This window comes from Oratosquilla oratoria, chromosome 1, assembly GCF_046742065.1.
Source record: "Oratosquilla oratoria isolate Oo_2021 chromosome 1, ASM4674206v1, whole genome shotgun sequence".
Classification (NCBI taxonomy): domain Eukaryota; kingdom Metazoa; phylum Arthropoda; class Malacostraca; order Stomatopoda; family Squillidae; genus Oratosquilla; species Oratosquilla oratoria.
The window spans coordinates 53511263-53523762 of record NC_134777.1 but is presented as its reverse complement, the minus strand read 5'-3'; the positions used below and the strand labels follow the sequence as shown (position 1 = coordinate 53523762).

Sequence of the window (12500 nt, the reverse complement as noted above, 5' to 3'; positions counted from 1 at the left end):
ATCTTAGTCTGAGTTTATTCCTGACTAGTTTCGCAGGTATGCTTTTTCAAAGGAATTGTGTACAAAATGAGCTGTGGGCATTTATACATGAGGGGGACCTCACTACCTCCCCGTGTTGCCAGAGTTGCCGACACGGAGGTAGTGAGGTCCCCCTCATGTATAAATGCCCACAGCTCATTTTGTACACCGCTCCTGTGAAAAAGCATACCTGCGAAACTAATCAGGAATAAACTCAGACTAAGACGCCTGTGCTCCTTACTCTACTTACGTCAACCTGTCAGAATGTCTCAACATATATATGTGTGTGTGTGTGTAATTAGTTTATCTATTTATTTGTTTGATTTTAAGGAATAAGCCTGTATAATGTGAATTTCAACAGGAGTTTCTTGTAGTTCATTTTAATCTCAAGAAGGCGTTTGACTCGGTGTATCGTGGAGTGTTCTGAGATCTTCTGTGGATCCGTAGGATTTCTGCAAGAATTATGGACTTGATATCTGGCTTATAATCTGGGACAGAGGGTGCTGTAAAGTATGGAGGAGTCGTATCTTGCTTCTTTCCTGTTAATTCAGGAGTGAGGTAAGGATATGTCCTCGCCCCAACGATTTTCAACACCTCCATGGACTGGATACTGGACAAAGATGTCGATCAGTGTTGTTGCGGAGCATCTATTGGCAACACCAAGGTCAGTGACCTTGTCTTTGCTGATGCTGCTCTTCTTCTTGCGGAGTCGTTGGAAGTCCTGGTTGCAGCCCTCGAGTCACTGCACAGGGAGGCGAGACCGCTTGGTCTTGAGGTCTCATGGTGTAGGAATTTGGGGGCTTACTGGTTGACACAGTTCAGTCTGTCCGTACATGTGACGAGGACATGAAGGTCTTGGAAAGCTTTACATAACTTGGTAGTGTAGTTCATAACAGTTGGGGGGTCATGTCAGGAAATACTTCGAAGGATTGGCATTGCCCACGGCGTTGTGTTATGGACTCACTCAACCAGAGTATATGGCGTTGTCGTTATTTGTGCAGGAAGACTAAGATTCGAATCTTCAAGTCACTATCTTGCTGTGCGGATGTGAGACATGAATGTTGACTTGAAGAGACGTTTCGATGTCTTTGGTAATAAGTGCCTTTGGAGAATCATGGCGGTATCACTGGAATAACTTCATATCAAACCAGAGACTGTACTGTGAGACTCAGTCTAGGCCAGCTACCAGCATAATTCGTGAATGTGAACTTCAGTTATATGGGCATGTGGCACGATTCCCTAATGCTGATCCTACTCACAGGATTGTCTCCACATGAGATAACTCTCAATGAAGGAGACGAAGGGGACCTTCACAGAATTCATGGCTGGGGCAAGTTGATTGAATCTGTCGATATTTATTTGCACTGGGAAGGGAGGGAGAGATAGTGGGGACTGGCGCCGGTGTTCGAGTGAAGCAACGCGCTCCCTGGCATATGATGCCCCCATTTGATGAATGAAGATAAAACTGTCTGGACCTCAGTGTAGTCTTTTAAAATGTGTAACCTTGAAGTTCGACCTCTTAGGGTCACTAATGGTCAAATGTCGATTGCATACCGATGACCATAAACATCTTGACTTCAAGGTCGTCGTTTCAGTCACACAAGGGTTATATACTACTAAAAAATGGATTCAAGGCCATCCTGGTTTTTCTTTGTAATAATTTTTTGTACACATCTTCATTTTTTGTGAATTTGACCTATCACTCCCAACATTTAATAGGCGGTATTATTCCAGTATTACTCAACCCCAGTTTTTCATTCTTTCTGTAAATAAAAGACATATTATTTCTATGGAATTCCTTCTCAATACAAAAATAGGCTCATACAGAGGCCAATGTCGATTCTTGTAAGTAAAATTTCATGTTACTTGATCTAGCCGCTTTGCTGTGATGTTTATAACAAATCATCGCTGAAAAATGTAGTAACACATCTATAATCGCAACTGACACCACAGTCGGAGCAGAACAAAAGTCGAAACAGGAAATCTATATTTCGACTGCTGACTGCGGTCCTCTTCAGCATTTTTTTTCAAAATTTATCCTCCACAGCTTGCAAAACGCGTTTCTAATAACTTGCTGTAGTTTATCATGACTTCGTCAAAGAGGCTTTGGTGAACTATCAGTCCTTGAAAGAACATGAATGTAAACACATCGTGCACTAAACTTGACAGCTGTTGATTGTGTCATGAAATAATATTTCAAATTTCATTCTTAATTTCTCTCAATACATGGAGTTTAGGGAATCATTCTTTCTTTAAGTACGTGAACTCTTTATTGCGATGTAAAAATGACAAGGACAACATACTGAATTCGGTACATGTGAATTCTTTACCATGGATGTTTGAAGTTACCGCTGTCTCTTTAGTACGTTCATTGTCCAATAGATGGCTCTGATCCCAAACAATAATGTTGATCTCTTCGCCTTGTTTCACAGTAAGCCGTAACCTGTGTTTGGCATGTTTCAGAAGCCATTTTTAACCCCTTTTAGTGAAACCACGACGATATCGAGAGTATATATGCAAACTGTAACCTATGTGTGATAGTCCGTGTGACTCACATTGAATAGGTCGAATTACAGCCTTTGTAAATGACCACCAAATGATGTTGTTACAAGTGGATGAGGAAAGTTAATCTGTCACTTTGTAGAAGCTGCTTTTTACAGCTTCTATATCTTCGAATAACGAGCACTGAATACAGTATTCCGGCCTTTGATTATTTATGGCTTGCTATATATATATCTAGGGGCTGAAGCCCCGTAAAGTCTACTTGAGTCTGTATTTGAAGATAATGTTTACGAATGTGACAAGAGTTACCTTGGAAAGGAGGGCTATGAGCAAGATAGATAACTTATCCCAGTCTGTTTAACAGTGGTCGAGTTACAAGCAAATCTAGTCCTTCATAATTTTTGTGGAGTCAATGCAGAAAGTATTGAATGTTAAGCAGTCAGTACTGATTTAAGTGATAATTTTATTAGAATTTGAAGGGAGATGAACTCCCAAGGCCAAGACCCATATAAAAGAGGTTATTGCTGTTTATTTCTATCATTATTGTTACATGAATATACTATACTCATGATTACTATATTAATATCATATCAGTGAATGAATAAGGTGGCCTATACCATACGTTTGTGTGTGTGCCTACAGGTAGTATGGGGAGTTTAGGAGGGAGTGTAGCTCAAAGCGTAGAGAGTCGTGGAGTCGTGAGTGGGCCAAGCATTCGGCAGTTTCTGAACAGTGCAGGAGGAAGTGCAAGCAGTGGTAGCAGTACAAACACCGGGGGCACAAGCGTTAGTAGTTCAGCCAATACCAGCAGGTAAGTTTGAGTTTAAAGACCTCAATGTTGTGTATGATATTAAATTTTCAAAATATTGATTGGTTTATTATAAGGTATTATAGTTGGGTGGTAGTGATTTTCTATGCCTTTTTCTTTTTGGCTACCCACTGTGTAAGGGGGAAGGAGCCTTTGGTATATGTATGTATGTATTACGGTATAGTTTAAATTGATTAAGAATTGTATACTAGAAATACCTCGTAACTAAAATTCATTTCTATAAAATTTGTTTTAGAGTCAAAAAATACTTGAGATTAGATATTTATAAATAAGCCAAACATGGTTTATGTGTGTATTTACAGGACATATTTATCTCTCCACCAAATTTTATATCTGCATCTAATCTTGTACAAATATTTTAATAGCCTATCTGATTATTACCTTTTATATATTTGGGCTAGGCTTAACAGTTATTTTATGAGTAAGTGATCTTAGCTCAAATCTGCTGGATGTACACAAAAGTATGAGCAAGCAGTAAGGCTGCATACATAATTCTACATATGTTAGCTACCTTGCCAGGCCTATCTTAATACATGCAGCAGATATATGCATACATCCATGCATCAAAAAGCAGATAATAAACAAAAAACTAGCCCACCACCTACCTATTATAAGCACATTCTGTACATATCCACCAAGATATGCTCCATCATGTTTAGGTGAAGGCAGATCATGTCTGCAAAGCAGAAGAGGAGACTTCATAAGCCTTCCGATATTCTCTAAGGTTTCCACAGATGTGGGAGATACTCAGAGTATGTTATGATGGACTGCAGCTAACTAACTGTATAGGGGCTAGTATAGTTTCTGGTCAGATGAAGACTCGCCATGTTAGCTACACAAAGTGTCTTGCCAATAAATTGTAGAATGTAGGCCAAGGACCAGAAACAATATATAGATCAGTTGAGACCTGCAAGCATGCACTCGGAGAAATTGGGAAGATAATGCCATGGAGAAAGGATTGCTTTATATGTATGTGTTGCATTATCATTACGAACTGAAAGGTCTTCTGTTCATTTCAACTTATAGATATGAAAAATTATATCTCAATAGGCTTGCCCAAAATATCTCTTAGGCCTATTGTTCTATCATATGTACAAATGTACATATACCAAGGGCTCTTTTCATCTTACCAGGGAGGTAGCCAAAGTCAATAGACATAATTCCACTCCCATATATTTCAATCCCACCCATTCTACTCCCATCCACCACCATCCCCTCCCTCCCATCTTGGCTCCTCATGGATGATGGGTCATCCCTGCAGCTCGCCCATTGCCCTGGGTTAGAAGCAGTGTAGCAAGGCACAGCACATCCACATCAAGGCTGCTTCATTTAATCAGAGACCCCCCCCCCTCTTTCCCCTCATGCAGAAACATTGAAGACAGGGAGAAACCCCTTTAGGCTGCATCAAAATATCACTCGCACATAATCATTCCTCCTTCCCCTCATCCCGCACCCACTCCCTTCTATTCATCACACTATCATCCATACATAGCCATTCTCCACTCACCCCCGTCTTTTGCCTCCTCCCTTCCTTCTTCAACAGACATCACCCTCACGCTCAACACCCCTTTAGATGTTGGTGGAACACCAGTGGGAGGGATATTGTGGCTTGTGGTCATTTAGTATTGTTTTGTGCATCTTTTATTATATTTGTACAAGTAGCACCTCTTGAATTGTAATGGAATTTTTCTGGAAGATTTAGTTTTGGTCCTCTTGACCGGATATTTCACAAGTGTTGTTAACAGATGACTTTCTTTGGTTCCACACTTTTTTCTCTGAACAAGTTTCCAACTTCTGTACATATGTGTGATTCACCTTGTTCTTTGGATCACGTGTTGGACTAGTGATCGACAGCTATTTCCCTTCCGGAAGAGAGCTCAGAGCTCGTGTGACCGATCTATGGGTAATGCTATGACCTTACACGCACACACACACCCAACTCCCCACCCACGAGAGTCGGAGTAATGACTCAAAGCACAGCGATACTGAAATAATTTCAGCCCTGGGTAAGATTCGAACCAGGTACCACCGGCACCACCGTACTGGCAGTCTAGTACTCTACCAACCATGCCACCGAGTCGTGTGTGTGTGTGTGTGTGAGAGCATGCATGTGCAAAAATTTCTCTTATTTTCCAACTGTTGTACCTAGCTTTGAAATTGATTGATTTTGTTTGGACATTATTAGGCTTTAGTAAACTATTCTAATAAGTAATGCATCTATTTGAAATGATGGATTTTGTTTGCATACTATAGACACCCCCCCTCTTTCTCCCTCCCTCCTTCTCTCCTCCTCCATTCCCAATCCCCATTGTTCCCATACCTCCTCTTGCCTCATCCCAAACCTTCTCGTGTCAGTTTTATCCATTCTCTTTAATGTCCTGAACAGTACTAGCTAGTTTCCTATACTTTTCTCTTACCATGAAAAGGGCCCAATATGCATGTGTGTTTCTATCTATATATCGAGACCTTTTTCTCCTATATAAGAGAGGTAGCCATGTCAGAGGCATGCACCTATTCCCACCCATTTCACTCCCTTCCACCACCCCCTCCACTCCTCCCATCTCATCTCCTCATGGATGATGGGTCAACCATGCATCTGCCAACTGACCCAGGCCAAATGCAATGCAGCAAGACACAGTACATCCACAGCAAGGCCACTTCATTTAATTGATACCCCCTTTCTCCACCCACCCCCCTCATGCAGAAAGAAAAAAAAAAGAGAGAAGACGGGGAGAAATCCCTTCAAGCTGTGTTCAAATACCATTCACATATAAGCACCCCCTGCCCCCTATCCCCCATCCTTCCCTTTCTTGCATAACAATATCATCCATACACAGTCATTCTCCACTGATCCTTATTTCCTGCCTTTTTCCTTCCTTGCTCAACAGACATTCCCCTCTTACTCAGCACCCCCTTCACCCCATCCATCTATCTCATCTTCAGTTGTCCCTTCAAGTTCACTCCCTTCACCTCTGCCTTTACCTAATTCTATTTAGATAAATATACACACATATTGGCCCTACCATCATTGGAATAGAAGTGTAGGAGGCAGAAACTTCCTCAACATTCCCTGGTCTACCATGTCTAACTTAATAGGCTACCACTTATTCCATGCAAAGCTAATTTAGTAAGTAGTCTTTCGTGTGGGACGGTATCAAAAGCTTTTGCAAAGTCTAGATATACTAAATCTATATTGTTTCTTTTGTCATAATTCGAGATAACTGTGTTGTAGAATTCGAGTAAGTTAGTCACGCAAGAACGTTTCCGTCTGAAACCATGCTGGCTATCATTTATCAAACGGTTACTTTCTAAATGATGTTCGATAGCATCTCTGATGATAGTTTCCATTATTTTTCCTACGATTGAAGTCAAACTTATAGGCCTATAGTTATTTGGTTTCTTTTTGGCACCTTTTTTGAATATGGGAGTAACGTTAGCTAGCTTCCATTCTCTTGGGACATCTCCGGATATGATGGATTTCTTGAAAATAGTTTCTAATGGAACAACAATCTCATTTTTCATTTCCTTTAAGATTCTTGGATGCCAACCGTCAGGCCCTGGTGTTTTATTAACTTTGAGTTTGTCTATACACCTTTTAATTTTTTCTTTTGTTATATTTACCGTAGTAAGTTTACCCTAGACTTTTCACAGGTTTCAGTTTGGAATTCACCTTGAGGTGTTTCGTTTACGAATACCGAGCTAAAATAATCGTTTAAGATATTACACATTCCTTCATTTGAATATTCAAGTTGACCGTCAGCAGATAACTGTATTTCTTCCCTGATTTATTTATGGCCCTGCCCAGTGGCTGTAGCCTATTACCTGGAAGCTATGGGTCACCTGCAAGAGAGACTTGGGGCAAAAGACTGAGTGACTGCCAAGGAGGTCCTCCTTTAGCAGAAATAGAAATACAGTACCATGAATTCAATCCCACCTATCACAAATGGTGTTGTGTCTCATCTGTGAAGGAACAATAGAAGTAGACATTCTCTTGATCATTTCCTGCAAATTTGTGCCACCTTTGCCTATGAAATTGATTCTGTAAATATGTTTTGTCCACCCATACTTGATCGGGGCTTCTTCCGTGGTCCTTATCCTTCTTTCAGTGCAGTGTCAAGTCCTCTCTCAGTGTGATTTACACTTTCTGCCATTTCCAATTTGTACTCTGGACTGTATGGACTTACCTTATCATTCACACCACAATGGACTGGAAAGTAAATCTAGAGTTATTGTCACATGATGTGAATGGTGGGGATAGAAAAAGAGCTGGCAGACAGGATTGATCAAAGAATATTGGGATGATTTGGGTATATGGAAAAAGAATGAGTAAGGATAGACTAGTAAAAAAAAAGTGTTTGGAAAGTAGAAGTGGATGAAATGAATTTAAGGGGATAACTAAGAATGAATTAGGGAGATAGGGTGAATAGAGGATTGGATGCAAGAGGAGTATCTGTTGAGCAAGGAAAGGAGAGTGCAAAAGATGAGAATGAATGGAAAATGGTTGTAAATGGATGAGGAAATTATATATCCAAAAGGTAGGGTTGCCTTATAATGAAATGGTTGGGATAAACCAGCTGTCAAGCCCTGTTGTGAAAGCGCACATTTTGCTGCATTGCTTTGGACCCAAGCAATGGGACAGAGGACAAGGATGACCCTTTGCCCATGAGGTGCAGAGATGGGAGGGACAGTGAATGGCCCCCCCCTCTCTCTCTCTCTCTCTATATATATATATATATATATATATATATACATACATATATATATATATATATATATGTATTTACCTAGTTGTATTTTACGGGAAGGGGAGCTATGCACGTGGTGTCCCGTTTTCGTATCTAATTTTATCTAAACTATTTTTAAATACATGTATTGTTTTTGCACACACCACTTTCTCATCTAACTTGTTCCAACTGTCTATTACTCTGTGAGGAAAGCTGTTCTTTTTCACATCTCTTCTATAGCTGTCTTTTTTTTCTTTTCTTTCCATGTCCTCTTGTATTTCTGTCATCCCATTTTATCAGATTCTCTCTATCAGTAATTTCTATGCCTTTCATGATTCTGTAAATAGCTATCAAATCTCCTCTCTCTCTTCTTTGCTCTAGTGTCTGTAGTTCAAGTTTTGCTAGTGTCTCTTCATATGATAGTTTTGAGAGTGTTGGTGCCAATTTTGTAATTGCTCTTTGTATTCTTTCAAGTTTTTTTATGCATTTTTTTGCACTTGGTGACCATATCGTTGCTGCATATTCCAATCTTGGTCTTATCAGAGTGATTAGAATTTTCTTCACCATTTCTTCATCCATGTATGTAAATGCCACTTTGATTGTTCTTATTAAATTATAGGTTTCTCCAAAATCTTGTATGTTTTTCAGGTGACATATTATTCATAACAATGACTCCCAGGTCCTTTTCATTTTCTACTTTTTTTATTCCTTCTTCTCCCAATTTATATGATCCTGTTATTCTGTTTTTACTTTTTCCAAATTCCATTATACTACACTTTTTTGTATTGAACTCCATCTCCCACTTCCTACTCCATTCCTGTACTATATTTAGATCTCTTTGTAGTGATTCACAATATTCTTCCGTGTTCACTTTTTTCAATAGTTTTGCATCATCTGCAAAAAAGCTCATATAGCTTTCAATTCCTTCATCCATATCATTAATATATATAGCAAACATTATTGGGGCCAGAACTGTTCCTTGTGGAACACCGCTTATTACTTCATCCCATTTTGAGTGTTGATCTCTTATCACTACTCTCATTTTTCTTTCTTGCAAAAAGTCTTCCATCCAATTTAGCAGTTTGCCCTGTATTCCTCCTTCAGTTTCTAATTTCTTAAGCAACTTCTTATGTGGTACTTTGTCAAAAGCTTTTTTTAGGTCTAGAAATGCACAATCAGCCCATCCATCTCTTTCTTGTATTATATCTATTAGTCTTGAATAGAAACATATTAAATTGGTGATGCATGATCATCGTTGTCTGAATCCAAATTGCCTTGGATTGAGCACGTTTTTTCTAAATATTTTACCCATCTATTTTGGACAATTCTTTCACAAATTTTTGCTATTGTACTTGTTAGAGAGACTGGCCTATAGTTGTTAGGGTCTTCTTTATTTCCTCCTTTATATATAGGTACTATATTTGCTTTTTTCCAATCTTCTGGAAATTTACCTTCTTTCAAGGAACTGTTTATTATGCTATGTATTATGTCTGCTAGTTCATTCCTGCATTCTTTCAAAATCCAGTTTGCTATTTCATCTGGTCCATGTGATTTTCTGACATCAAGATTACTCAAGTGGTTCAATATTTCATTCTTTGTTACTTCTATTTCTTTCATAGGTGGGACTTTCTCTTTCCATTCGATCTCTTCAGGTTGTATGTTCTCCCTTGTAAACACCGATTTAAAATGTTTGTTCATAATTTCCGCCATTTCAATTTCCTCTGTGTATTCAACTCCTCCTTGTCTTAATTTCTCCAAATCTTGTTTGTTTTTCAGTTGTTTACAAATCTGTAGAATAGTTTTGGTTGATCTTTACATTTATCTATGACATCTTTTTCATATTTTCTCTTTTCCTCTCTGCACGCTTGTACATATTCATTTCTATAGCAAGTATATATTTTCCATTTTTCTGGTCTTTTGTTTTTCTTCAATTTGGTCCAAGCTTTGTCTCTTTTGTCTTTTATCTCCCTACAACTTTTGTTGTACCAGCATTTTACATATTCTTTTTCTTGTTTTTGTCTTGGGACATACTTTTCTACTTTTTTATAGATTTTTGTCAAAATATTCCATTTCTCTTCTACTGTTGTATCTTCTTTGTGTATTCTTTCCCAGTTTTCATTTTGGAAGAATTCTCTTATTTTATCAAAATTTGTTTTTTCATACATCAATCTTCCTTTTCTATATTGTTCATTTCTTTTCATGTATTTTTTCTCATTTAGTTCTAGTTCTATCAATATGTGGTCACTTTTGCTTATTGGTGCCTGGTATTCTATCTTTTCCACTATTTTAGGTTCTGATGTGATTATTAGGTCTAGTCTCGATGGTTCTTCATTTCTATACCTAGTGTTCTCTTGGATCCATTGTGTCATTGTGTGGTCAATAATCATCTCAAGTAGAACATGAGTCTTCTCCACCCTTTACGGTCATCTCTTCCCAGCATATTTCTTTGCAATTATAGTCGCCCATCATAACTATTCTTCCTCCATCTTCCATTATCTCGTTTAGTGTTACTCTTGTGTCTTCTAACATGCTTTTATGTTCATTCTCTTCCCATGAGGCTGTTTTTGGGGGCACGTAGTTTATTACAAACTTTCTGCTCTTCTTATCTCTATCTTCTACTTAAATCATAATCATCTCTATTCTTTCCATATGTGACTTTCTTCACGTTTATATCCTTCTTAGTCAGGAACATAACTCCACCCCCTTGTTTTATCTTTCTGTTTCTAATCCAATAATTATATGCATTGTGTCCTATGCTGTTGGGTGGTAGTGGGCCTTTTAATTTTGTCTCAACAATTCCCATTATGTCCGGATCTTTTTCTTTCAGATATTTGTTCAGTTCATTCAGTCCTGTTATTAATCCATCTATATTTGTGTAGGATACTCTTAACCACTTCAATACGGGACTTAAATCTCGCGGGCAGCTGCCAATGCCAGCCGTACGACGTAACGAAATAATATTCGCATCATTAAATATAGTCGCCGCTTATATCGATCGTTCTCTCTTTCACCCGCGAATTTTGAAAACCACAGAGAATGGGATTACGGGCGCATTTGGGAGAATGTAAAAACACAGGGGCGACTACAATAAATATAATCAAGACGCCGATATGGCAGCGTCGCGAATCCACTTGCTCCTCATGACGCCTACGTGTGCGGCACCGTATGGAAGGGGTTAACTTTCTGTTATTTCCATTGTATTCTCTGTTTCTTTTGTGTTTCTCTCTTTTATGTTCCATTTCTTCAATTTCATATTCACTACTCTCCAGTAGAATTCTTGTTTTTCTGTCTCCGTTCTGGCCTCATTTTTTTTCTTAGCTTCATGTCTATTCCTTATTTCCTCCTCTCTTTCCTCTTTATTCATTTCCCTTTTTATCCATACCTTTTTATATTGTTCACTTGTTGCTAGTTTCCCTGTTTTGGATAAGAATGTTCTCTGCCGTCGTTTGTGACCTGAATTTAATCTTAATTGGTCTGGTCTTGTCTGTACTATATTTCCCAAGCCTGAATTTCTCTTCGATTTGTTTCATTATTTCTGGCTCATCTTCCTGAACTAATTCTAGTAAATTTCTTACTTTTTCATTTTCCTCTTTGGTTCTTGTGGTTCTATCTGGGTTATGTTTCTCTTCCATTCCTAATATAATTATACATTTCTTTCTATCTGCTAAGTCTCTTACTATATTCTCCTTCTGTCTCATCACTTTAATAACTGAGTCTTCAGTTTGTTCTTTCATTTGCTGTTTGATTATGTCAGTAAATGCAACTTAACTGTTTTCTTTAATTTTTTTCCAACCCTCCTTGTTGTCCTTATTATTCTCCTTTAAGACTTTATTCTCCTCTTTTCCTTCTTTTAACTGTTTTTTAATTCTTCAATTTCCTTAGTTAAGTTTTTGTTCGCCTTCTCTAGTTCTTCCAATTTTTCAACCCTCTGCACAATGTTGTTAACGTGACCGAACCTAAGTTCCCAGTGCTCGATCATCTTATCGAGCTTCTCTTCTAGTCTTGTTAATCGGGGGGGGGGGGGGTTGTGTCCCCCCCACCCTCTTTAAATCCCTGGAAAATATTCTCATCACCTTCTGCTGTATTGCTCTTATCTATACTTCTGATCTTTACATTTTTGTTAGACATTTCGTCGTCGCTAAATTGGTCCGGACCTCTTTTGTTTAGATGGCGTCTGCCTGCCTGGGCCAAGTCCTCACCTTCCTCATTTCCTTCCATTTCCCTCAGTAATCCCTCCCCTTCTCCTTTTTCCTCACTTTCCCCTACACCATGAGCAATTTCCCCCCCCCCTACCCTGTAAATACAATAGGTACTTCCTTTGCTTTGGGATCCACGAAATTTCACTTTTTCTTCAGAACGTCGTCTAAGCCGTCCGTTCGTTGAAGTGTGTGTGTGTGTGTAAGGATTACATAGGCGGAGCATGCCGA

At 38.8% G+C, this 12500-nt stretch overlaps 1 protein-coding gene across 1 annotated transcript; it reads left to right on the top strand.

The window, feature by feature from the left end:
• Positions 1-2455: 2455 nt before the first annotated feature.
• Positions 2456-3331, top strand: LOC143024475 (uncharacterized; the record flags this gene model as incomplete). Its single annotated transcript, XM_076183310.1, is given in 2 exon segments — positions 2456-3037; positions 3163-3331. Coding segments are annotated over 2 exon segments (203 nt in total), but the record flags the coding sequence as incomplete, so codon positions are not given.
• Positions 3332-12500: the final 9169 nt, after the last annotated feature.